At 45.6% G+C, this 26,699-nt stretch overlaps 1 protein-coding gene, 1 non-coding gene and 1 pseudogene across 7 annotated transcripts in view; all 3 read right to left on the reverse strand.

The window, feature by feature from the left end:
* NSD1 (nuclear receptor binding SET domain protein 1) overlaps nucleotides 1–10,385 on the reverse strand; it is a 156,728-nt gene extending 146,343 nt beyond the window's left edge. Inside the window, exons 1-3 of one of the 6 annotated variants that reach the window (XM_055430179.2) lie at nucleotides 10,279–10,381; nucleotides 8,250–8,363; nucleotides 7,420–7,509 (exon numbers count right to left, since the gene is read on the reverse strand). In XM_055430179.2, coding sequence (XP_055286154.2) covers nucleotides 7,420–7,509; nucleotides 8,250–8,279 — 120 coding nt within the window. In that variant the 5' untranslated portion in view covers nucleotides 8,280–8,363; nucleotides 10,279–10,381. Of the gene's footprint in view, nucleotides 1–7,419; nucleotides 8,364–9,205; nucleotides 9,424–9,483; nucleotides 9,786–10,278 lie in introns of those variants that run through there. The other 5 variants (XM_055430177.2, XM_055430178.2, XM_055430175.2 and 2 more) reach the window with 5 other exon arrangements.
* Nucleotides 10,386–16,922: 6,537 nt separating this feature from the next.
* LOC148777098 (U6 spliceosomal RNA) lies at nucleotides 16,923–17,025 on the reverse strand. Its single transcript, XR_016038141.1, has one exon. It is a non-coding gene; the product is annotated as a U6 spliceosomal RNA (small nuclear RNA).
* Nucleotides 17,026–25,548: 8,523 nt separating this feature from the next.
* On the reverse strand, nucleotides 25,549–26,055 carry LOC129558882 (methyltransferase HEMK2 pseudogene; annotated as a pseudogene).
* Nucleotides 26,056–26,699: the final 644 nt, after the last annotated feature.

Here is a 26,699-nt window from a genome sequence, read left to right on the forward strand (position 1 = left end):
AACTGTGGTACTGAGTATACAAATCCATACAGGTGACAAAAATGCAAAGAACTTAACACGGTACACACAAACAAATACAAGTAAAACCAGGGACATCTGGAATATGTCCTTATAGAAACGAAGAATTTTCTTTAAAAAAGAATATGAAAAACAAAAACTGGGTCATCTGAGTAGGTTTGGTGGATTATACCAAAGTCAATAATCTGGTTGTAGTATTAGATGCTTTCACAAAACATACCACTGCAAAATCAAGCAAAACACACATGAGATCTCTGTACTATTTCTTACAACTAACTGCATGTGAACTTACACTAATTTCAATAAAAGTTTCAATTAAAAAAAAAATCTACCTACATGTTCCTTTGAATGCATGTCCTTAATATATTAACCAAAATATCCAATAATATGTATATGAGGCCACTTGTTTGACCAAAAGATTAAGAAAAAAAAAAGTCTACAAAGAAAATTCTGATAAAATACTAAGAGTGAAAATGAGGGAGCATTGGGAATTCCCTGGCAGTTCAATGGTTAGGACTCTGCTTTCACGGCAGGGGGCCCAGGTTCAATCCCTGCTTAGGGAAATAAGATCCCACAAGTCGCAGTTTGACCCAAAAAAAGAAAAAAAGAGGTAACATATGAAGGTGACAGAAATAAAGATCCTTTTTTATTAATATTCCATTTTTCACTTTTACCATGAATTTATGTTACTTTTATAACTAAAAAGATTCCTAGCAATTTCTTCATTTGAGATCATTTAAAAAAGTTTCAGAAATGATCTTCAATGAAAATCAAGTCCACCACCAGAAAAGAGGTGGGCTCTCCTACAAACCAGGGTGTGGAAATGAAACATTTATGTCCCTGACAAAGAACACCCAGCAAAAAGCAACAATGTAATAAATTGTACCACTTCACAGCTGGAATACAGAAAGATACTGAACTTCAGTTCAGTTCAGAAATTAAATTATCCTGATTACCAATCAAAAAATGGATCAAATTCTCCTGATATTAAACAAAAACTGAAACTGTCAAATAGTCCAATGCCTTTATCTTACCAATTAAGCAAGAAGAGTTTGGATAAACAGAATAAAGCAAAACTGTAAAGACATGTTTCTCAAAATTCACAATTCTTCCAAATGTACATTTGGCTCTTGGCATAGAATAACATGCATCACTTATTGAGCACTTATTTCAAAAATAGCACTGTGCGAGCTGCTTCAGATAAATTATCTTGCTGCATCCTCTCAAATGTGCAAAGCTGCACAGTATTTGCCCCATTTAGAAGTGAGGAATGGGCTCTAAGAGATTAGGGACTTCTACTAAACAGGTAGCATCTCAAGGAATCTGAAACTATTATGACTTAATATCCTTAAGAGCTTAAACATGAGAATAGAGAGGAAAATGAAAGCTTGAGAAATAAGGAGCACAAATTCAAAGCCCTTAGAAACTGAAGGCACGAGGGAATGAAGTAAAAAAAAATCTCTGAAGTTTTGAAATTTGATACATTGAGGATAAGAGCTCACCATCTGATCACCTTTCTACCTAAAATGTACTCCCCTTCCCAACTTGTATCTGTGTAATAGTACCATTCATTCTTCTAATCCACAAGTACACTGAGTGTCTGCTACAAAGAAAGCATCAAGCTACACACTGTTAAGATACTAAATGCTGAAATTAGACCAGGAAGAGAAAGGCATAGCTAGGGGACTGTGAAGTAAGGCACCACTAATAGTTCAGGTTGGCTGAACTCAGGCCAGCCAGAATATCTTGGGTTTAGCATATGAGATTTGGGAAAGTCAAGATGCTGCTGCTGCTGCTAAGTCACTTCAGTCGTGTCCGACTCTGTGTGACCCCATAGATCCCCCTTCCCTGGGATTCTCCAGGCAAGAACACTGGAATGGGTTGCCATTTCCTTCTCCAATGTGTGAAAGTGAAAAGTGAAAGTGAAGTCGCTCAGTCGTGTCCGACCCTTAGCAACCCCATGGACTGCAGCCTACCAGGCTCCTCCATCCATGGGATTTTCTAGGCAAGAGTACTGGAGTGGCTTGAGGTCTTATCAAAGACACTGAATTTGGGCTTTATTTGTTCGGCAAATGGGGAGAAGAGTTAGGCACTGAAGGTAAAGCTTTCATCAGAGACCTGTGTTCTCTTTGTGTGCTTATAGTCACTCAGTCCTGACACTTTGTGACCCCATGGACTGTAGCTCACCAGGCTCCTCTGTTCATGGGGTTCCAGTCTAGAATACTGGAGTGGACTGCCATGCCCTCCTTCAGGAGATCTTCCCAATCCAGGAAGCGAACCCAGGTCTCCCATATTGAAGGCAGATTCTTTACCATCTGAGCTACCAGGGAAGCCCCATCAGAGACCTCACCTAGTATTTCTCATTTTCAAGATCAAAGGTAATTCTGTCTCTCCAGACAGACTGGAAAGAAAAACAATATGAAGACCAGTAATAAAGATCACATAATAGAATGGAAACAGCATAAAAATTCAACCCTATAACATGGAATACAAGGTCTATATTTATTTATACTTATCTCCTGACAACCCTGCTCCTCTCAGATTCCTATCAAAGAATTTCTTGCCACTTTCATATGCTATTCCTCCTTACTTACTGGCATGTCTCTGCTTCAATATATATAACCGTCTATGAAATTCTTCCACATTACTCCAGGCATGAGTTTTTCCAAACTCCCACAGTACTGCTCTGTAACTTCTACCAGGCCATGTGGTATTCTGTACTGTCATTGTTTACACTACTCTTCCTTGCATGGTAAAGTTCCTTAAAAGCAGACTGTATCTTTCCTTTTAAAACCAGCAGTGCCTGGCATCGAGAAGGCACTCAAGTGCATTTTGATGATATAAACAAGTGACTCCAAGGTTTCCAACCTTGAAAAGAACTGGAGGATGATGCCATCATTAAGACAGGAGGGTATTTCCCTAGCATTCCAGTGGCTAAGACTCCTCAATTCCAATGCAAGGAGCCTGGGTTTGATTCCTGGTCAGGGAACTAGATCCCACATGCAGCAAGTTTGCATGCTGCAACTAAAAGACCCCCACAGGCTGCAATTAAAAGATCATGAGTGCTGCAATGAAGATCAAATATGCCTCATGTTACGACTAAGATCTGGCATGGGCAAACAAAAATAAATATTTTTTTAAAAAAGACAGAAGGAAAAGCATGTTTGGCAAAAAGAGACGGTCAAAAGTAGGTAAGTAGGCTACAGGTGGAAGAGAAACTCAGCTGGAAATTTGTTTCTTGGTCTGAAGCTCAGAAGTCAGATTGAGAGTTTTCACACAGCAGAGAAGTACTACAGTGCAAATCAAGTACAAGGTAAAACTGCAAACAAATCTGGCACAAAGATGCTGGGTTTCTCAAAGTCAATGTAAATAATAAAGAACTACTCCAATCAAAGGCAAGAAAAAGGTGATCTATGTCAACCAATAAACAAGTGACAACTGACAAGGAGAATAGGACAAGAGCTTCAAAGAGAGAGACGATGAACATCAAAGGACTAAGAAAAGTTAGTGAAATGACACAGTGGAGGGAGGATAAAACAAGATCGGCAAAATATTAGTAATTCTTAAAGGTTGGTGAGGAGTACATGGAAATTCAGCCATTTTTTCTTCTTTAGTATACACCTGAAACTGTGCATAGTGGATAGTTTTTTAAAAGAATACCTTAAATATTTTATAAAAATTTATCCTTATGATCATGGTAAGAAAATGAAATAAAACAAAGTATGCCATCTACCCACTGTACAATTTTGCTGGACAAAATTTTTAAAAACCTACCTGAGGGCTTCTCTGGTAGTCCAGTGGTTAAGAATCTGCCTTGCAATTCAGGGGACACTGGTTTGATCCCTGGTCCAGGAGGATTCCACATGTCACTGAGCAACTAAGCCCCTGCACCACAACTACTGAGCCAGCACTCTAGAGCCCGAGGTCTGCAACTACTGAAGCGTGGGTGCCTAGAGCCCATGCTCCACAACAAGAGAAGCCATTGCCACGAGAAGCCTGAGCACCGCAATGAGCCTATGCTCCCAGTTAACTACAGAAGGCCCATGTGCAGCAATGGAGACCCATCATAGCCAAAAATAAAAATCTATCTGATTCTTGCCTTATTATAAAAAATAGTTGCCATCATAATCAAAATTTTGATAAAGGTTTAAAACTTTTTTAATTCTCAGTTTTACTTTTCAATATAAAATCTAAATAAACCTTTTCCTCCGTATTTACTTGTGAAATTTAATCCTCAATTTTAATTGTGTTCATTTTTAGTGATCTTCTTCAGATAAAGAGAATCACTAATATAACATACACTCTAGACTACTCTGGAGGCTGCCTACATCCTAAGAACTTTGAGGATTCCCAAAATTCATGAATATTGCCACAGCATAAATTGACTCAATTTTACCTCCATAAAATATCTAAATGAGGAAGAATATCAAACAAACAATTGCTGCAATCAGCCTAGTAAGAAAACCAGGAGTTACTTCAGGCCCAGGCAACGGTATCAGGGACCTTCAAAAGTTCCTAAAGAAAAACAAGAGTACTCAAATAATTCTATGGTTTCAATAGTTTTCAGTCTTATCCCCAATAATCTCAAGTACCTTTAAGGCAGACCTAGACCTTCCATCGGAGAAGGCAATGGCAATCCACTCCAGTACTCTTGCCTAGAGAATCCCATGGATGGAGGAGCCTGGGAGGGGTCCGTGGGGTCGCTAAGGGTCGGACACGACTGAGCGACTTCACTTTCACTTTTCACTTTCACACATTGGAGAAGGAAATGGCAACCCACTCCAGTGTTCTTGCCTGGAGAATCCCAGGGAAGGGGGAGCCTGGTGGGCTTCCGTCTATGGGGTCACACAGAGTCGGACACGACTGAAGTGACTTAGCAGCAGCAGCAGCAGACCTTCCATGACATTTGTTTTTTACTACAAGGCTATGAAGACCCAATGAGACAATACAGACCAAAGCACCTAAAACTAAATTATTGCCTATTATAACTTGGAGCTCTGGGAACCAACCTTCCTTGAAGATTTTTTTCCAAGAACCTACAATATACAAAGCACTGTATACTATATATGTACACTGGCAGAAATTAGACAGTATCAACCCAATTAAATATAAAAACACCAAGTCAGGATTATTAACTATAGTGAGAACTATTTCACATCACTGTATGCAGAAAAAGTAACTGGAGAGCATGAAGGTAAACTGAAGAGGTTGCTCCTTTACGACAGGAGACAAAAAGTCTGCTGATAGCTAGTTGTACAATGTTGAATTATGTTGTCATTCTCTAGTTCCAGACAGAGGGTTTAAAATCCTAAAAAGTACTCGTTTTAAAATCCTAGTAAGTACTCGTTACTCTCGCCAGGAGAATCTTATTCTATCACAATATCACATACAGAAAAGGACAACAGCATGTACAAAAGATTTTCTACAACTTCTAGCCCTAAGCACAGGCTCTAATACAGAGTAAGTGCTCTCCATACCTGCTGCATCAACCAGTCACTATGAATAGTCTGAATACATCAAGTGTGTAGCTATATAGAATTTCTTTTAATTACACCTTTTTCAAGCTTACTATTCAACTAAATTTGCATTTCGAGACTGACTTCACTTTAAATTCTCAGAAAATATCAAAGGCGAAAATGAAAGCAATAGATTTCGGATGAAGCAATTCAGATTTATCCACAATCTGTAAGAAAGTCTTAAAAGAATAAAGATTCGAATTCCCTGGCATTCAGTGGTTAGGACTTTCACTGTCGTGGTCTGGAACTAAGATTGAATTACTGTTCAGTCCCTGGTCAGGGGAATTAAGATCCAATAAGCCACATGCAGGACGGTCAAAAAAAAGAATAGATACTGGTTTCAAGTTCAGTCTTTGAGTAATTTTATTTTCTACGTGAAAAAATTTTTTCTACACTCATACAAGTTCGTTAACTCTCATTTTAGATGCGTAACGTTTTTTCTAAAGGCTCTAGTATTTTAGAACAAATAATGACATCTCTTTGATAAGAACCACATAGATTTACACTTACACTTCTAGAGAAACATGTATCTCTACCTTCCGATCTAAGTTTTTATGTAAAGACAAAACTATATACATGTAAGATACATTTCAATGTAACAAGAAGAATTTGTCTGAGCTGCTGATAGGCTGACAACACAGCCTATCTACCCTAAAAAACATCTAGGACAAAACAGACTCAAGATAACTACCGAAACAAATTTTTAAAATCTGCAACTGCCAAACTAAGAAGTCAAGGAGTAGTACTAAAGCATATTTAAGATATGAATCAACAGAAACAAAAGCGATACACCCACATCCTCACTCCTAATTTTAAAGAACAGCAGGGCTATATAGTAAAATGAACGTTTAATGCACTCAAAACTATCACCACACACCACAAAGTTTTTTCTATCTAAATCTTTACAGAGTATTTCAGAGGCATGTTGGGGAGGGAATGGGATCCTCTTTGGTGACATAACAGATGACCATGACAATGTGTCTGGGCAGAAACAAAAATCAGAATCAAATATTCAAAGTTGAAAGGAATCTTTTAACAATCAAGCTGGTTCAGATTTTAAAAGTGATGAAAACAGGGTAAGTGAAGTCAACTGGTCATTTAGCTAACTAGGGACAGTCAAAAATTCTGGATGAAGACCAGATTTTTAAAAAGCAAGTATCATTTACCACAATCTAACAATAGTAGGTAGCACTACTGAGTAACTCAAAGGACATTTTTCCCCATTTCTATACACACACACCCATACCACACACATACACACACTTCAAAATTTAAAAGTAGAAAAGGTTCAAGAGCCTACTGATGGTGGCTGTTACCATAGGATGCTATACAACACGTACCTCAGAAAAAAATAGCCTAATTTAAATTTTGACTGATGTCCAAAAAGGCCTTTTCATCTTAGCTACCCTGAATGTGAACCCAAAATGTACTTCAACCTGCAAGTCATCCCATCAACTAAAAATATAAGCCATGCCTTATGCAAAAATAGGACTCCAGGTAATTCATTGATTCCTGTACTCATGACACCAGCAAGCCAAAGCCAAAGCTTTTTTTTTTTTTTAAAAAAAAGCTAAACAAATGTATACCTCTATCTTGAAAACTTAATTCTGAACTCAATCAAATGCCCTTAAAACCTTAACTCTTAACCAGCCCTCAATGGAGAGTTAACTTGGAAAATGAGAAAAGAATCAAACTCAAATACAGAAAAAATTTTAGAGCGAAGTAAAATTTTCCCAGAGAGCTTATCATTAGCAATAAGCTTTCATCTGTGAACTGATAAACAACCAAAAATCGATTAGTTATAACCGGTTTTTATAGTTTCCCTTTAAGTTGCCTGTATATATACATTAATGTATATATTTAAGTTGTACCAAAAACTGCTTACAAATGGCAATTCCTGTGAAGTAGATGATGATGAAGTTCCAGGTAATTCTAGCATGTTTCCTAATGTACTGGTACTGGAGTCTGGATCATCCTGAAAAGATAAATTTATTGAGTTTAATTGCTCTTCTATGGTAATGTTTGTATCTCCTAGTGAAAGGGGGGCTGGGAGAAGGGCTGCTTTTTCACTGCTGCCGTCCACTTCATTTCTTTGCTTATTTTTCTGTGTTTCAGTTTGAGGAGCTAATGGCAAGAATGGCGATTTGACTGCACCATGTCTACTGTCTGGTGTGCTGTCTTGTTCATTTCCCATGGCCACGTCTACACCATTCTCTGATTTAGGCTCATAATTGCAGGTGGCATTGGTTTGAGTTTCCTCAAAGATCTCCTCTATACTCTCATCCTCTGTGACTGGCTGTTCTGGGTCCATTTCAGAATCTACATCTGCATCGTCCACACAAGTAAAATTCTCAAAGTGCAGAAAGCCATTCTTGACAGTCTTTGTTACTTTTACCTGGAGTTCAGGGGAGTTATTACAAGAGGGTTCCTGTTTCATAGCAAGTGCTGTTGGACCACCAGGATTCAAGGAAGTGCAAACAACTGGCGACTGAGCTCTTGAATCACTTTTTTCAGGGTCTTGAAAGGATTCTGATCCATGAGCAGACCCATTTAAATACTCTACATTGATCATGGAGGCCAAATCCTGTAGTTTCCGCAGTGGAATGTAACAAGATGGAGAATCTTGTCCATAAGCATTTTGGGATGTTCCACTGGCAGTCGAGAACTGCATAGTACACCCATTAAGTGGCTCAGAAAAATTGGATTGACCATTACCGAAAGGGCTGTCCTTGTCTTCAGGGGCATCTAAATTCACTGGATTGGAAAAGGGCAGCAGACAATTTCTTCTAGGTAGTTCACAGGTCTGATCCATCCTGGGCCAGCATCAACCTGGAATCCAAAAACATGGCAATTAATCTGAGTTAATGGGCCATTTGACTCTTATCTTCAAAATGGCAGCCACTTCTCAAGGCCTAGTGGCCTCGATGCTTTTCTGCTGCACTTCCATGGGTGGAAAAAGTCCCCCAGCTGACGATAGAAAAACGGCTTCGGTGAGCCTCCGCTAACTCCATCTTCCCGGAGACGGGTAGATCTTGCCACATGGAAACAGCCCGTCCCTTTTTCCTGCAGACTGGTGGACAGTTGGGCTGATCTAAAATTAAAATCCCGTTGGCAGTAGAAATTTCCAAATCTCAAACAGGATTGTCTTTCCCCTCCCCCGCTAGGAGTCCAGCGGCCGGATCTCCCAAAAGCAGGGGGCTGTAGGGTTCGAGGGGGGCTCCGGGACGCTGCACAAAAAGGTTACCCCCCCATCCTTCCTGGCTCGCTCTGGCGCAGCGGTCACAATAGCGCTGCACCCTGCGCCCCAACTGGCGCCCGAGCCTTTGCAGTGGCCGTGCTCAGGCCGCAAGCAAGTCGGCGAAGCGGGTGCACCCCGAAGCTCTCCTTTCTGATTGCAGGCCTGCTTGGTCCACAGCTGCAGGCCCAAAGGCCGGAACGCGGCAGGGGGAGAAACGGAGGCAGTCGGTGAAGCCGAGTCAGGGCAGCAGCAGCAGCTGCTACAGCTTGACAAACATGGCTGCTGCCGACGCCGCCGCCGCCTGCCCGGGCCGCGTCCCTTCCCGCAGCGCCGGTAGCACCTCCTGGGCGAGCCGATCGCACTCATCAATATTCAACTCCAAGCAAAGTTTGCTGCAGGAGGGCAGCCGGCCCCGTGCCCCCCAGCCGGCTACCTGAAGGAAGGCGGAGGCCGAGGTGCGCGCGGGAGGCCGGCGGGGCACGGGCCGCGCGGGGAGGAAGTTCGCGGAGGCCCGGCCGGCTAGGCCTGAGCCCGGCTGGTAGTGATGGAGGGGGAGGGGGCCTGCGGCTGCAACGCCGCGGGCCACCAACCCTGCGCCGCGCCCGGCCCTCCCCCGCGCCCCTCACCTCACGGCCACCACCATCTTCCCCGCCCGGCCGCCTCCCCCATCCGCTCGCGCCAGCCCGCCGCCCACCCCAGCGCACTAGTTACCGTGCCCCGCGCCCCCTCCCGGGCCGGCTGGGGGGAGGGGGTGACCCTCATTACACTGGGGCGCGAGCGGAGCGGTGGGGAGAGCGTGGAGCCGCTCGCCGCACCCCCCTCCCCCCGCGTCTCTCTTCAGGAGAGAAGGTAGCAAGCGCGACCTGCCCCGGCCTATTCCGTCGCCGCCTCCTCCTCCTCACACCCCCACCGCGCGCGCCCCCGCGGTGGCGCGTGCGACCGAGCGCCTCGCGCCGGCCCGCGTGCGGCTGGGGCCCCGAGTGCGCGCGCACCCCTTCCCCAGGGCGCGCGCTCCTTTGCCTCGCTCTTCGGGGTTCAGGGCGGGTGAAGTCGGGCTCGCGAGCGCGCCACCCAATCAGCGGAGCCGCCGCTGCCGCCCCCTCCCCTCCCCCTGCGCGCCCGCTCGCGGCCCGGGCCTACGGGCCGGCCCGACTGCCCGGGCGGGGCCTGAGGCGGGCTCCCCAGGGGCCTCGCGCGCCTCCCCGGAGTGTCGGGGCCTGCGGGCGTCGTGGGTGGCACTCCGATCCCCTCACCTACCTCGGGGAGCTGCGCCGGCCCCGGGCTGCACACGTTTAGAGCACCCTACCGGTCTGGAGCCCCAGCCCTGGCGGCACCTGGCTGGGCTGAGGCCTGTCCGACCGCCCCGCCAGCCCCGCTCGGGCCCGCGTCAGTCCCGGCCTCCATCTTAGGTTACAGCCCGGGTTCCCCATCCACTGGGCACCTGCCTTCAGCCCGCTCGGCTCGGGCTCGAGACCAAGGCAACCCCCCTCCTGCCGCGGGGCTCACCTGGGGGCTTGGGCTGGGGGTCTTCGAGGCCTCAAACCCCAAGCAGGCGCGGCCGCAGGTGAACCCCCTGCCGGGCCGCACCCCAAGCCCACATCACCACCACCACAGACCAAGCAGAGCAGGAAACAAAATGGAGGCAGCAGCTCGGGTCTGCCTCCCCGAGCCAAGCCTGAGCAGCCCCAGGGCTCCCTCCTGCCGCAGGCCCGACGCCCGCGAGGCAGGGGGCTGGCTCGTCCCGGGCACCAAAGGCAGCCGCCCTAGAGCAGCGCAGGCAGGCCGGGGACTCAGCCCTGCGGTCCCCACAGCCCCTCACCCACCATCCCTTCCCTTCCCCCTCCCTCCATTCCTCTTCCTCCCCCTGCCCGGCCGTGCGGGGTGAGCGGCTCCCGGGAGCCGGGTCGGGTCGGGTTACCCGCCCGGGCACTGCCCGCCCAGCCTTGGCCTTCGTGGGGGGGGATGAGGCCAGGCGACCCCCGCGCTGAGCCCACCCCCCGCACCCGAGCCGGGCAGCAGTCTGACAGCGCGCCCGCACCTCGGCCTGCCGCGCTGCGGCCCCCGCCCAGTGAGGCCGAGTCCCCAGCCCGGGCACCGCCGGGACGAAGCTCCCTCGTCACCCCCGGGCCCAGGGGTCCTCGCAGCCCCGGGCGGGGCGAGGGCAGCGCTGGGGGAGGGGTCCACTAATCCCTGCACCGCCTCCCGCGTCTAGTCCGGGTCTAGGCCTGGCACTGGGACTCGGGCCGGGGGCGCGGGCGGGCGTCAGTAGGTGTGTGCGCGCGGGGCAGTGGACGCGGGCTGGGGGCCCTGGGGGCCGAGCCTCGCACCGCGGACGCTGCAGTTCTCTGCACCCAGGCAGATGGCCCTCTCGTGCCACCTCCGCCCCGCGCGAGCCGCCTGCTCCGCAGCCCTGCTCCCCGGGGAGAGCGCGCTTCGCCCCTGCGGGCCGGGCATCGGGACCCCGGCGGAACAGCGCTGGGAGGGCGGACCGCCGGGCTGGCCCCGCCAAGACTGCTCGCCTAATTCCTGGTCTGGGGCGCTCTGTCCTCGGGCGCCTGGCACCTCGAGGCCTGCACCCAGTACCCGGGGCCCCGCAGCACTGGCCTACCGCATCCAATCACCAAAGACACCGCGAGGGCAGGTGGGGAAACCCAAATAACGACCCCGCGACGCCGACCTCCCCCAGGCCCTTCGCCTAACCCGATCCAACTCTGACCCCCCCTCCCCCTCCCGGCTTGCTCCCCGACAAAAAGCTCACCTGGGTATCTATTTGGTCCCTAGAGTGCTAAGTTCATCCTCGATGTTCAGAGACAATCACAAACGACCGCCACAAAAAAATTCCGCCTCCTCCAGAAAGCCTTCTGTGATTAGAGTTAACTCCATCTCAAAGCTGAGGGCGCCGCCCTCGAGAGCCACGTGACTACCATTCCTCCTAGGGCTTAGTAAATGTGCATAATTATTGCCTCAGTGGAGTGTTTACCCGCCATCCTTCTATCCGTTAATAGCGAGCCCACCTGGGAGAAAGGCACATTTGGCGTTGTCTTGTGCGGTATTGGCTTTCGCTTGCTGCTCCCTCAATTCCGTCCTTCAGCCTTCCCCAGCCTTCACCCCGAAACTGGCCCCAGTAGACTTGGAGCTCAGGATGCCCGTAGCTTCCCTCCAAGACCCACAGACCAGCCAAGGAGATAGACAACAGGTCCTTACCACACCTGAGTGCTGGGATGCATCCCTGCCAAGAAAGCAAGCAGGCTGTCTTGGAAGGAAGGTGTCCCCTGGAACCAGTGTGATGAGGGGAGCACTGTGACCTCAGGCGGCCTCCTTCTGTTGAAGAGAATGAGGTATCCTGACTGTTCCCAAGTGCATAGTCAGGTTGGCAGTGAGTCGAAGAAGAGCTGGGTCTACACTTCAGGGTCCCGCCCTACAAGGACCCGCCCTTTGTTCTGCTAAGGAGTGACTCCTGCTAATCCTTTCTAGTCAGTTCAATGGGGGAGCTCTGACTAGCTCCTTCTTCCTTCCTGCATGCTAAGTTGTTTTAGTCGTGTCCAATTTTATGCCACAGTATGGATTGTAACCTGCCCGGCTCCTGTGTCCATGGGATTCTCAAGGCAAGAATACTGGAGTGGGTTGCCCTCCTCCAGAGGATCTTCCCAACCCAAGGATCGAACCAGCGTCTCATGTCTCCTGCCTTTGCAGGCAGGTTCTTTACCACTAGCGCCACCTGGGACTCCTTTGCACCTAATCTTTTAAACTAGTCATTTCTGACTGACAGTAACCTCCTATCAACTGCCCCAATTCAGATTACTTGCAACCCTTTATTCTCCCATGACCATCCTGAGAGCCTGTGAGGTGCCACTCAATGGCCTTGAGTCACTCAGTTAAAAAGCCACAAGCCTCAGTTTCCTCACCTGTGGTTTCCAATGCACAGAGTGGCTCTGAGGCTCTTGCAAGGCAAAGGTGTTTGGAGCCTATACGCACTACATACTTGATAAATGATGAGATGTATTTCATTGCTTCTTTCAGCAACCATTTTTTTGTATTCCAGGCAGTTTTGCTAGATGCTGGGAAAACAAAGGATGAGATCCCTACCTTAGGAAGCCCCCAGCCTTAGGAAAAAACATTTAAAGGTGCAAAGGTGTGAAGAGGGACAAGGACAGCGGTTCCTCCAGAGCTGACCTCTAGACATCACTGACCTAAACGAACCTCTCTCTCCAACTTCACAGGCCCCACGGAATAGGTCTAGTGCCTACGTGCTCAGTTATGCCCAACTCTTTGCAACCCCGTGGACTGTAGCCCGCCAGGCTCCTCTGTCCATAGGTTATTTTCGGGGCAAGAACACTGGAGTGGGTTGCCAATTCCTCCTTCAGGAGATCTTCTCGACCCAGGGTTCGAACCCAAGTCCCCTGTGTGTCTCCTGCTTTGGAAGGTGGATTCTTTCCCACTGCCCCACACAGAATAGGCGTAGGAGCTAAAGAAGGACAGGCAGCTGGGGATGAACAGCTTACTGATGATGGTCTTAGGGAAAAGACTGGAATCCAGAGAAAACCTCCTGGACTTTCCTGGAATGACTCAAGCGTCCTTTCCTGGCTCTCAGAATAGAATTTGGCTACAGAGGTCTCACCCACAGCAGCTTCCTTTGGTGACTCCCATTCAGAAGGCTAAGCACCTGTTGGGTGCCAACATTTGGTTGAGGGGACCCACAGGACCCTATATTCTCATAAGAACACTGGCTCCCAAATTAGGGGAAGAAAGGATAGGGCTGTGGCCTGCCCTCTTTGTCTCAGCACACGGAACTTTTCTGGGCCTGTGCCTCCCATCCTTAAGACAGAGATTAGAATCAGTAAATACCTGCTGAGTCTATGCAGTATACTGGACACCATGCTGGGCACTTGACATGCATGAGTTCCTTTAAACCTTTAGCGGCCCTATGCAGAAAAGAGGCCCGAAAGATTAAGCCCTTCTGCAAGGTCTCAGAGTCTTGTCATTTCACATCTTCTGCTCCTGGCAAACACTCCTTCCGGGTACAGTAGGTGAGAAGGCCACTGCCTTGCGCATAAGGACTCTGGAATTTGAGTGGTGGGCGGAGTGAGATTACCCTAGCCTCAGTTTCCTCATCTGTAAATTACCGATACTGGTAACCTACTGAAAGAGATACCTGTAGAGGCATTCTGCCAGTGTACTCCTTTTTTCTTAGAACTGCCCTCCCCTTTCATTCATGAATTCAGCAGATATAGCTTCCCACGTGGTACAGTGGTAAAGAATCCACCTGCCAATGCAGGAGACACAAGTTTGATCCCTGGATCAGGAAGACCCCCTGGAGTAGAAAATGCAACCCACTCCAGTATTCTTGTCTGGAAAATTCCCCTCAGAGGAGCCTGGCGGGCTATTGTCCATGGGGTTGTAAGCTATGTAATGAGGCAGGAAAAAAAAAAAGGCTATGCATTGATTCAGCAGATACTTATTGTGTTCCCCCTCAGAGTCTTGTGGGAAAGGCAGAGAAGTAGTAACAAGGTAGAGAGCTGAACACTGCGAGAGAAGCCAGAGGTGCTGGGGGAGTTGAGGAGGGCTCAGAGACAGTCAGAGAAGGCCTTCCATGGAAGTAACATTCACAAGGAACTCAGAAGTATATACAGGAATAGCTTAGAAAGGAGGGGATAAATTAGAGATTCCAGCAGAAACTGGGATTTGGAGGGACTGACCACAGTTCAGTGTGGTCAGAGGCTAGTGCAAGGCGGGAGCAGTAGAGGTGATGAGTGCAGTTAAGAGGCCTCAGACGAAGATGGGGAAAGCCACAGGGACCTGACAATTCAGGACTTTGTTTTTTAAGCTAAAGAATTCAGCTTTTAACTGGAAAGGCAGTAGGGAGCCATGGAAGGTTAAGAAGCAGATTAAGAATCTCATCTGTGCAGCTGAAAGCTCGCTCTGCCAGCAGTGCCCAGAAGAGATGGATACCTTCTCTAGAAATAAGAGGGTTTTGCCTTGGGGTATGCTAGGACTGTTTTGTTAGAGTAACAGTTGTGGCTTCTCTTCTGTGTGGCTACTCTGCAAGACACTTTTCATCTACTCCTGAGATGGGCGCTCTTGTTATCTCCATCTTCCAGGGAGGAAGTGAGGAAGTGTGACTTATTCAGGGCTGAGCTCCCACCCCAACTTCCAGTTCAAGCTCTTCATCCATGCTGGACAAGAGCAGCACATGTTTTCTGGTGAAATAGCCAGGTTTTGTGGGGAGGTTTGGAGGCCTGTGGTGATGAGTCCCAAACACTGCTGGTGAATACTACAACCACTCCTTGTGATGGGTCTAAGACTTTCTGTACCACCAAGTGGTTTCTCCAGAACTGGATCAGGCTTCCACTTAAGATTGAGGAAGGTTTGGCATTTGGAGCCATACAGCCCTCCAGCAATTTCCTTCCTGCCCAAAATACCAGGTTTCTGTCAGCTAACCTGATGCTGTAGCCCTAGCTCCAAGGATTCAAGTTTTCACCTTCAAGTGTTCTGTTTTTCAAATGTTCTCTTTGGAAAGCCCTGAGTGTAGTGGCCTCTAATCTCTGCCCTCCTCAATTTCCCGGCTGCACAGTGTATCACCGTGCCAGGACAGGCCACATCCCATCCATCTTGTGTTCAGGCCCACCCCTCTGCCTTTTCCCCTGTCATGCAAGCTCACTTCAGAGCCCAGTTTAGAAGATTTCTCCTCCTGGCAGTCTTCCCTGTTTCCTTCCTTGCAGGCAGTCATTTTTTTTTTTTCCTGATGAGCCTTTGCAGTAACTATTGGCTTTACATATCTAATCCAAGCCAGTTGGTGAGCCCCTTATGACCACCAGTGACCAAGCCCAGGACTATGAAGATCAGAGTAAGTGCTGGGAAAACATTTCCTATTGCTCACCTCTTTTCTAAGTCTGTGTCTTCAAATGACAGAAGAATTATGGCTCGTGGCTCAGACAGTAAAGACTCGGCCTGCAATGTGGGAGACCTGGGTTTGATCCCTGGGTTGAGAAGATCTCTGGAGGAAGGTAGGGCAACCCACTCCAGTATTCTTGCCTGGAGAACCCCATAGACAGAGGAGCCTGGCGGGCTACAGTCCAGGGGAACACAACTGAGCAACTTTCACTTTCACATGGACCACTTGGTCATGTCAAACCATCCCTCAAAGGATTCAGGGATGTTTGGGGAACACTCAGGCCTCTGTGCCAGACGAGACTTTCAGAAAGTATGAGAGCCTATAGTATCCGGAGTCAGATAGATGTGGGTTCAAACTGCAGCGGGGCCATTTATCAGCAAATCTTTCCCTTTCCTGAGCCTCACAAATGAGGTCATTGGGCAGATTGAATATGTCAGTGTAGGCAGGACTTGGTAGGAGGGCTCACACAGAGCAGCTGCCCATGAGACACCTGCTTCAGATGCCACCGGGCTCCCCAACCCAACAGGTCAGTCTTCCCTCCATTCCAAACCTCTTCTCTGAGCACTTGATTTTTCAGATGCACCCTTAGCTGCCAGACGAGCACTTCTGAAGGTACTAATTCCCAGGGGAGAAAGGGGGCTGTGGAAGAATGCTGGGCTCTGGGGAGGAGGGGGATGAAGTCAGAGTAAGGAGGAGGTCTGCAGCTGGTGGCCAGGAGAGCCCTGTACCTTCTGCCTGCCTAAGGGTCACCATTTTACACCCACCCACCCATCATCTCCCTGCAAAAAGAGGATATTGTCCTATTTTACATATGAAAACAGAGGCTGAGAAAGAAGCAGTGTCTTGTTCTGGCAAGTGGTTGAAGGCTCAGAGTTTAAACCCAGTACTCACTTACGGCTCTTCAGTAAAGAATTCTCCTGCAATGCTGGAGCTGTAGGAGACACAATTTCGATCCCTGGTTCAGGAAGATCCCCTGGAGAAGGAAAGGGCAACCCACTCCAGTGGTCTTGCCTGGAAAAAATTCCATGGACAGAGGAGCACAGTGGGATAAGACAGTCCATGGGGTCACAAAGAGTCGGACACTACTGAGCAACTAACACTCACTCATACTATATATGTGCTTTAAATACATCATAAAGCCCTGGGGCTGTAGATTCAGCTCTATCAATTTATAGAAAATGTCTCTCGTGTGTCTAAAATGGCAAAACCGGGCCCCATCATCAAATGCCTCAGCCAGCTGAGACTGACTTTTTAATATAAGAATATGGAGTGCCCTATGAATTTGCGAATCATCCTCCACGAAGGCAATGCTAATCTCCGTAGCATTCCAATTTTAATATACGTGCTGCTGAAGCAAGCACTCACCCTGATTTTCGATTAGAAAAGATTTGACTCCATTCTCAATTAAAACCAGCATGTTATAATATGCATCCCCATGACAACCATGCCCTTCAGTTCAGTCGCTCCGTCGTGTCTGACGCTTTGCGACCCCATGAATCACAGTACGCCAGGCCTCCCTGTCCATCACCAACTCCCGAAGTTCACTCAAACTCATGTCCATCAAGTCGGTGATGCCATCCAGCCATCTCATTCTCTGTCTTCCACGTCTCCTCCCACCCCCAATCCCTCCCAGCATCAGACTGTTTTCCAGTGAGTCAACTCATCGCATGAGGTGGCCAAAGTATTGCAGTTTCAGCTTTAGCATCAGTCCTTCCAGTGAACACCCAGGATTGATCTCCTTTAGAATGGACTGGTTGGATGTCCTTGCAGTCCAAGGGACTCTCAAGAGTCTTCTCCAGCACCACAGTTCAAAAGCATCAATTCTTCAGCGATCAGCTTTCTTCACAGTCCAACTCTCACATCCATACATGACCACGGGAAAAACCATAGCCTTGACTAGACGGACCTTGGTTGGCAAAGTAATGTCTCTTGCTGGGTTCTAATTCTAGGACTGACAGATAAGGCTAAAGCCCTGACCTGAGTTTACTGGATGAAGTAAGTCCTTAGGAAGCTCTGAGGGCTCTCCAGCACCCTCTCTTTGGAGTGCTTGGCCCACAGAGATTCATCTGGGTGGGATATGGCTTGTCTCTCATGAGTGGGAGCCATCTGAAGGAACTGAAGAGAGGTGTTTTCTTAGGCAGATCAAGGAGTTCAAATGGAAGTTAAAGGTCTGGGAATTTGTATCCTTAACTCCAACTAAGCTCTGAAAAATCTGGAAAGTCTTCACATGTCCCAGGTGACAACCTTAGGCAAAAACCATGATTTGAAAAACAACAATGCTCCAAATAATCTGGAAAATCTTCGCACCCTCAGGTAAAGACTTTAGGCAAAAACCATGGAAAACAGGTGGCCATGTAGAACAGGAGGATGCTGGAGAGGGGCTAGGAGGGAAGACAATTTCTCAGGGTCTGTGTTTCTGTGTCTGGAAGATTCCATTACCACCTCTGCCAGGACTCTTTCTATCTATGAGTTCAAGAGTCTCTCTTCAGACAGGCCTCCCTGGCTCCTCCCTCAACTTGAGGACTTCCAACTGACACTAGGTCACTCTGTTACATCTTCCTGTTGAGGTAACTTACAGCAATTACCATTCTCTGAAATTATCTGATTTTTCCCTACTTATTTCTTTATTTTCTTTTTATTGAGATATAATTCACATACCATAAAATCTGCCCTTCTAAAATGTACAATCCAGGAATTCCCTAGTGGTCCTATGGTTAGGCCTCTGGTCTTCCACTGTAGGGGGCCTAGGTTCAATCCCTGGTCAGGGAACTAAGATCCTGCAAGCCATGTGGTGCAGCCAAAAAATAGAAAAATATAGAAAATAATACATAAGTAAATAAATAAGTAAAATGTACAATCCAGTGATCTTTTAAAATTAATTTAAAAATTTGTTTTGGGCTTCACCTTGAAGTTTGTAGGATCTTAGTTCCCTGACCAGGAATCAAACTGGGTCCCCTGCAGTGGAAGCACAGAGTCCTAACCACTGGACTGCCAGGGAATTCCCCACTGGTTTCTGATACACTCATAAAGTTGTGCAGCCATCACCACTATCTAATCCCAGAGCACTTTCATCACTTACAGAGAAACTTTTTGCTCATCAGCAGTCAGTCACACCCCAATCCCTCCCTCCCCCTAGGCCCTAAAACCACTCATCTGCTCTCTGCTGCGGCTAAGTCCCTTCAGTCATGTCCGACTCTGCGCGACCCCATAGATGGCAGCCCACCAGGCTCCCCGATCCCTGGGATTCTCCAGGTAAGAGCACTGGAGAGGGTTGCCATTTCCTTCTCCAATGCAGGAAAGTGAAAAGTGAAAGTGAAGTCTCCCAGTCGTGTCCGACTCTTCACGACCCCATGGACTGCAGCCCTCCAGGCTCCTCCGTCCATGGGAGTCTCCAGGCAAGAGCACTGGAGTGGGGTGCCTTTGCCTTCTCCTATCTACTCTCTACCTCTGTGGATTTGCCTGTTTAGGACATGGTCTTTTACGTCTGGTTTCTTGCACTGAGCATGATGCATTCCAGACTCGTCCATGTCATGGTTTGTAGAAGTACTACATTCCTTTTTATGGCTGAATGATGCTCCATTATATACATATACCACGTTTCATTTATCAGTTGCTGTTTTGCTTTTCAATGATGCTTGCACTTTGGGGCTATTATGAACAATGTTGCTGTGAACATTCATGTACACAATTTTGCATGGACATGTGAATTCACTTATTTGTCATATATACTTAGGAGTGGAATTGTGGAGTTGCTGGTCATACGGTAACTCCATGTTTAACCTTTTCAGGAATTATCAGGAAGTCTTTGAAGAATGCTACCCAAGTGGCTATACCATTTTACCTTTCCACCAGCAATGTGTGAGGGGTCCAATTTCTCCACATGTTCACCAGTATTTTTTATTATCTGCCTTTTTGAGTGTAATTATCTCAGTGGGTACAAACTGGCATCTTTTTGTGGTTTTAGTGTGCATTTCCCGAACAACTAGTGATGCTGAGCTCCTTTTCTTGTGTTTGTTGACCATTCGTATATCTTCTTTCAAGACATGTCTATCTAGCTTCTTTGCACATTGTTTAAATTGGGTGATATCTTTTTTTGTTGCTGAGTTATAAGGATTCTTTCTGTATTCTGGATACGAGTCCTTTTTGGATTAAGATTTACAAATATTTTATCCCATTCTGTGACTTTTTTACTTTCTTGATAGTATCCTTTGAAATACAAAGGCTTTTAATTTTGATGAAGTCCAATTTATCTGGTTTCTTTTTCTTTTGTTGCTGTGTTTTTTGTAATATCTTAGAAACCATTGCTTAATCCCATGAAATAGTTTTAGCCCTTACATTTAGGACTTTTGAGTTAATTTACTACAGTGTGAGGTAGGGATCCAACTTCATTGTTTTGCATGTGGATAACTAGTTGTTCCAACAGCATTTTTTAAACAGACTGACTTTTCCTCTTCGATAATGGTCTTGGCACCCTTGCCAAAAAATCAGGGACTTCCCTGGTGGTCCAGTGCTTAAGGATCCATGTTTCCAATGCAAGGGGTGTGGGTTCAATCCTTGGTTGGGGAACTAAGATCCCACATGCAGCACAGTGTAGCCAAAAAATTTAATTAATTAAAATTAATTAAATTAATTTTAACAAATTAATTTTAAAAAAAGAAAAAGAAGAAATCAATTGAGCATAGAAGCATGGCTTTCTTCTTGAATTCTTAATCTATTCCATTGACCAATAGATCTTTTATAAAATTTATTTTTAATTGGAGCAAAATTGCTTTATAATGTTGTATTGGTTTCTGCCATACAATAACTTGAATCATCCATACTTATACATATATTCCTTCCTTCCCCTCACCCTTCCAGGTCATCACAGAGCACCAGGCTGGGCTCCCTGTGTATATATAGCAACTTCCCACCAGCTGTCTATTTTACACAGTAGTGTATACATATCAACGCTACTTTCTCCATTCGTTCTAGCTTCTCCCTCCCCACTGTGTCAAGTTCCTTCTCTACATGTGCTTCTCTATTCCTTCCCTGCAAACAGGTCAATCAGTACCATTTTTCTAGATTCCATCTGTATGTGTTAATATACGATATTTGTTTTTCTGTTTCTGACTTATTTCACTCTGTGTGGCAGGCTCTAGGTTCATGCATCTCACTCTCACTGACTCAATAGATCTGTCTTTGTGCCAGTAGTACAAAGTCTTTTCTCTTTATTTTATGGAAAAGCATGTTATTTTAACTATAGCAGTGTGTACACGTCAATCCCAAACTCCCAGTCTATCCCTCTCTCTCCTTCCCACCCTTATAAAGTCTAAATTGCCTGATTTTTTTTTTTTTTTGGTCCCATACCTCCATCTTTCTCATTGTCTAGAATAGACATACCAAGAAGTTAGGACTCATTCACAGCTCTGTTCCCAGTACCTGGTGCACAGTAGATGCTTGACAGATATTTGTGGGTTGAATGAGTAGATCAATTGAAACTTATTCAATGTCTTATTGAATGAATAACATTGAATAAGTACAATGTTTTGGGAAGAAGCCAATTGGGAGGGGAAGGTTGAGGGTACAATAATGATGAGAGGTCACTGAGGCCAAGGAGGTGCAAGGAGGTACAGGGTGTTTGAATGGGGCCATAGTGGGATGGGTGGCCCAGAGAGTAGATGCTGCTGCTGCTAAGTCGCTTCAGTCGTGTCCGACTCTGTGCGACCCCATAGATGGCAGCCCACCAGGCTCCTCTGTCCCTGGGATTCTCCAGGCAAGAACACCGGAGTGGGTTGCCATTTCCTTCTCCAGTGCATGAAAGTGAAAAGTGAAAGTGAAGTAGCTCAGTCATGTCCGACTCTTCGCAACCCCATGGACTGTAGCCTACCAGGCTCCTCCGTCCTTGGGATTTCCCAGGCAAGAGTACTGGAATGGGGTGCCATTGCCTTCTCCGAGAGTAGATGAGAAACCCCTTAATATCTGAGACATGCAGGGAAAGGCAAGGGACCTCAGCTATGTTTTAAGTGGGAAAGGAAGGAAATTGAGAGAGGTCCCACCCAGTACCTCTGTGTTCTCCAGAGATAGGAAGTGAGAGGGAAGGGAGGGGCTTGCAGGCTCAAGGAATCAGAGGACAGCTGAGTGACCTTGGGACCAGAGCCCAGGCTTGGACCTAACAAGTGGGCACTCTCCACTCATGATTGAATCCCCTCCAGGTTCTAGGGGGAAATGGTTACCAGACGAAAGGTCAAGGGGTGATGGGCTAGAGAGAATGCATGTGAAGTCAAGGCCTTCGGGCCCAGGCTGGCTGAAGTAGGGGAGAAGCCATAGCACAGGGCGCCTGACCTCAGGTAACATTTCCTAAACCCTACATACCAGCCACCGCTGGGCACACATTGGTTAGTGTGGAGTGTTACCTCCTGTGGGAGACTTCTCCAGGCTAAAGTGACCTGAGGCAGATCACAGGCCAACATGGTTGGGGTAGGAGCAAAGGCAAGCCATGAGGCCAGTTTGAGAGTGGAAGTGAATTAAATGAACCCTGCCTCCCTCAGTGAGTTTGGCTGATCTCTGGACTTGCTAGCTACATATTTTTGTCTGTAGATTTGTAATATTCTTGAATCTTTGGGAGATCTTGGAAGATTTTTTTCTTAATTCCTTATATTCTTAATTTTAAACTTACATAAGGAGCTCCTTTAGATATACTTATAGTTTTAAAAACTCATATATCATTTTTGTGCATTCATAAACAGAAAAATAAAAGTGCAATAAATTAATTAAGGTATTTTTAAAACTTCTTTACATTTGAATATAGACTCCTGAATCACTTTTTTTTGGTTCAGAATTGTTGATGTTCATGTTAATTTGCTCAATTATCCTTCTTTGTGTTATCAGATCATTTGTGACATGGCCTTTCTTAAGGATGCTCCATGGAACTTCCTTGGTGGTCTAGTGGTTAAGAATCTGCCTGACAATGCAGGGGACACAAGTTTGATCCCTGGTTCAGGAGGATCTCACATGCCTCAGGGCAACTAAGCCCAAGTGCCACAACTCTGAGCCCACTCTAGAGCCAGGAGCCTCAACTACTGAAGCACACATGCCCTAGAGCCTGTGCTCCACAACAAGAGAAGTCACCTCAGTGAGAAGCCTGTGCACTGCAATGAGAGTAGCCTCCACTCGCAACTAGAGAAAGTCTGCATGCCGCAACAAAGACCCAGTGCAGCCAAAAATAAATAAATGAATAAACAAATATTTTTAAAAATTAAAAAGGGCTCCATTATTGTCCCCAGGATTATACTTCAAACCACTGATACCCAGTCTCTTATGTGGACACTTTCCCATTTGATGAAGCTCATATATTAGGTTTTTCTCAATTAAATACCCAGTTTAATAGGATGGGTTTTTTTTTTTTTTAACAGCAAGGCCTTCAATCATGCTTTTAAGAATTAGATTTTTCTGTTTTTTAACAGTGTCTCAGATTGAATTTATAGCTTTCTAGTTACTTTTTTTTCAAGACTCAGTTCTTAGAAGATATCTTTGTATCTATTTTTTCTTTTTTCGGAAGATGTTTTTGAAGGGTATAAAGGAAATGTAAAGGGGTCTGGTTGAGTGGCTGAAAGGGAGAGAGAATTTTAAGAAGTCATCAAAAGCAGACTATGAAGAGTTCTAAGGACTGGAATTTAATTCCACTGGCATGGGGAGTGCCACAATCAGATACAACATTGAAAAACATGAACTTGGGACTATGTGGAAGATGAATGTGGAGGCAGAGATACTTGGGAAGATGCTGGGACCATGAGTCAAAAGGTAGCTGTGGTCTTTACCAGAGCAATGGCAGGGAAATGGGGATAAAGGATGGACTAAATCTGGGGGATGTTTTATACAGCATGATGACTATAGTTAATAATACTCTTTTGCATATTTGAAAGTTGCTGAGAGAGTAGATTTTAAAATCCTCATCCAAGAAAAAATTTTTTTGTAATAGTAATATGGATATTAACTAGGCTGATGTAGTGATCATTTCATAACACCTACATATATTGAATTATTACATTGTATACTTGAAACATTGAAACTTGAAACTGATACTTGAAACTAACACATGTTATCTATCAGGTATTAGTTTAGTTCAGTTCAGTTGCTCAGTCGTGTCCCACTCTTTGCGACCCCATGAATCACAGCACGCCAGGCCTCCCTGTCCATCACCAACTCCCGGAGTTCACTCAAACTCATGTCCATCGAGTCGGTGATGCCATCCAGCCATCTCATCCTCTGTCGTCCCCTTCTCCTCCTGCCCCCAATCCCTCCCAGCATCAGTCTTTTCCAGTGAGTCAATTCTTCGCATGAGGTGGCCAAAGTATTGGAGTTTCAGTTTTAGCATCAGTCCTTCCAATGAACACCCAGGACTGATCTCCCTTAGAATGGACTGGTTGGATCTCCTTGCAGTTCAAGGGACTCTCAAGAGTCTTCTCCAACACCACAGTTCAAAAGCATCAATTCTTCGGCGCTCAGCTTTGATCAAAACCATCCCCATGGGAAAGAAATGCAAAAAACCAAAATGGCTGTCTGGGGAGGCCTTACAAATAGCTGTGAAAAGAAGAGAAGCGAAAAGGAAAGATATAAGCATCTGAATGCAGAGTTCCAAAGAATAGCAAGGAGAGATAAGAAAGCCTTCCTCAGCGATCAATGCAAAGAAATAGAGGAAAACAACAGAATAGGAAAGACTAGAGATCTCTTCAAGAAAATTAGAGATACCAAGGGAATATTTCATGCAAAGATGGGCTCAATAAAGGACAGAAATGGTATGGATCTAAAAGAAGCAGAAGATATTAAGAAGAGGTAGCAAGAATACACTGAAGAACTGTACAAAAAAGATCTTCATGACCAAGATAATCATGATGGTGTGATCACTCACCTAGAGCCAGACATCCTGGAATGTGAAGTCAAGTGGGCCTTAGAAGGCATCACTACGAACAAAGCTAGTGGAGGTGATGGAATGCCAGTTGAGCTATTTGTATCAGGTATACCTCAATATAAAAAAAAAATGGACTAAGAATGGTTTCAGAAAGAAGAGAGGGCAGGACATGGAGACTGTATGGGAGCATGAGGGAGTATGAAAGGTCAAAGCGGGGGTCCAGACTTCCAGGCTAGAGAGATGGCCGCATCAACCACTAAGATGGCAAACATAAGGAATACAGCTGGGACAAGGGGTGGAAATATATGTTAGTTTTTTTTTTAATAAAAAAATTTCTTTAATTATAGAATACATTATCATTGTAGGTGTTATCATTGTCAACACAAAAAAATTAAAATTCCTCTATTCCCACCTATTATGGACCTTTTGAGAATTTCTCATATACAAATACATGCAAACCTTCTTTGTTAGTTTTTCAAAAAATATATATATATAGGTTAACACTGTTTTGTAATTTGCTTTGTTTCACTTCTCAGTAGTACACCATGAACCCCTTCTGGTTCAGTATACACAGACCTGACTCATGTTTAATGGTTGGATGTGTCACTTATATTCAGTAACATGAATATACTGTAATTTATTTTACCAATTCCTTTGCTGATGGACACTTAACTTCATTGTTTTGCCATTACAAGTAATGCTGAAATGAATATCCTCTTCACATATAATTAAGTATAACTTTTTCATTATATATTCTCTACATATATATATAATATGCAAAATTCAAATTGTATCTATATATATATAATATATACATACTTACTTGCATTTGTGCAAATATTTCTATAGGCCTGATTCTTGGGTAAAAGGAAATACCCTTACTTGTCTGCCTTTTTCTGGATAGCAAATTTCTTACAATTTTACTTACTAACTAAGAGATGACTTCAGTTTCAAAATATGCCAAATGTGTTCAGCTTTAAGTAGCACACTCTGTAGATTAGGACTTGGTGAACTTGCGGACTGACAGGATTTCCTGGCCTGCTTACTTGGAAAGTGCAGTGATGCCTTGTAAACCTTTTGTTTTCATTATTTTCAAAATTTCTTATGGATTGTTTTCTTTAACAGTGGCCAAATAGAACAATCCTCTTGGTAAAAGGTGATCTGGGGCCAGTGGTAAGCATCTGTCCATTACTTCACTGCCGTTTCTGCCACCAGCCCAAGCTGCCTCTATGAATCCCATGACTCCCTACATCCTCAGGTGGAGTAACTACACTGGGTTAAACACCAGAAGATCAACTTTTTCCTTCAATCTTGGTAGCAAGCCTGGAACGAAATCTGTAATAACTGGTTGAATATGGAGTTTGTTAAAGCGCGCTCTCTCCAGGGTACACGCTGTTGCCTTGGGGTTGACAGAAGTGCAGATGTACAAAGCTTGAAGACCGATCACAGAGGCTAGGAATGCAGACACCGCTGCTGCCTGGAGTGTATCCAGCAGCAGAAACATGTCCTCTGAAGGCTTCTACACTGAAGGGTCTGCGGCCCATAGGCTCGTACAACAGCATTAGGAAGCTGGGCGCCACCATCTTTTTCTCCCTATGTTAAGTTTTTAAATATACATTTTATTGTGACATTTTTCAAACATACAAAACAAAAAGATATAATCAATACACTGAGTGTCTGTTAACATTTTGTTATATTTGCTTCAGAGATAAATTTTTTTCCCCCTACGTGCAATGTGCAGGATTAAATTCCCCCTGCAGTGGAAGCACTAAGTTTTAACCACTGGACGGTCAGGGAAGTCCCATAGATAAAGATATTTCTTTTCTGTACAATTTCAAAGTGAGTTACAGACATTCTGATACTTCTCACCTAAAGACTCAGCAAACTTCTCCAATGTATGAGGGTGTTCTCCTATATAACCACAGTACCACCTATAATTCCCTAATATCTAACATTCTTTCCATATTCAAATTTCTGCCAAATGTTTCTGATAGATGATTTTTCTGAATTAATCGAGTCAAATTTCATATATTGCATTTGTCCCTGTAGCTCTTAGGTTTCTTGCAACCTCAAATGCTCCACCTCCTGTTTTTCTGAAATATTGACTTTTGCAGGGATTGGGCCAGTTATCTGGCCCCATGTTCTGCA

This window comes from Moschus berezovskii, chromosome 8, assembly GCF_049115385.1.
Source record: "Moschus berezovskii isolate FMDL1 chromosome 8, NW_MosBer_1.0, whole genome shotgun sequence".
NCBI lineage: Eukaryota > Metazoa > Chordata > Mammalia > Artiodactyla > Moschidae > Moschus > Moschus berezovskii.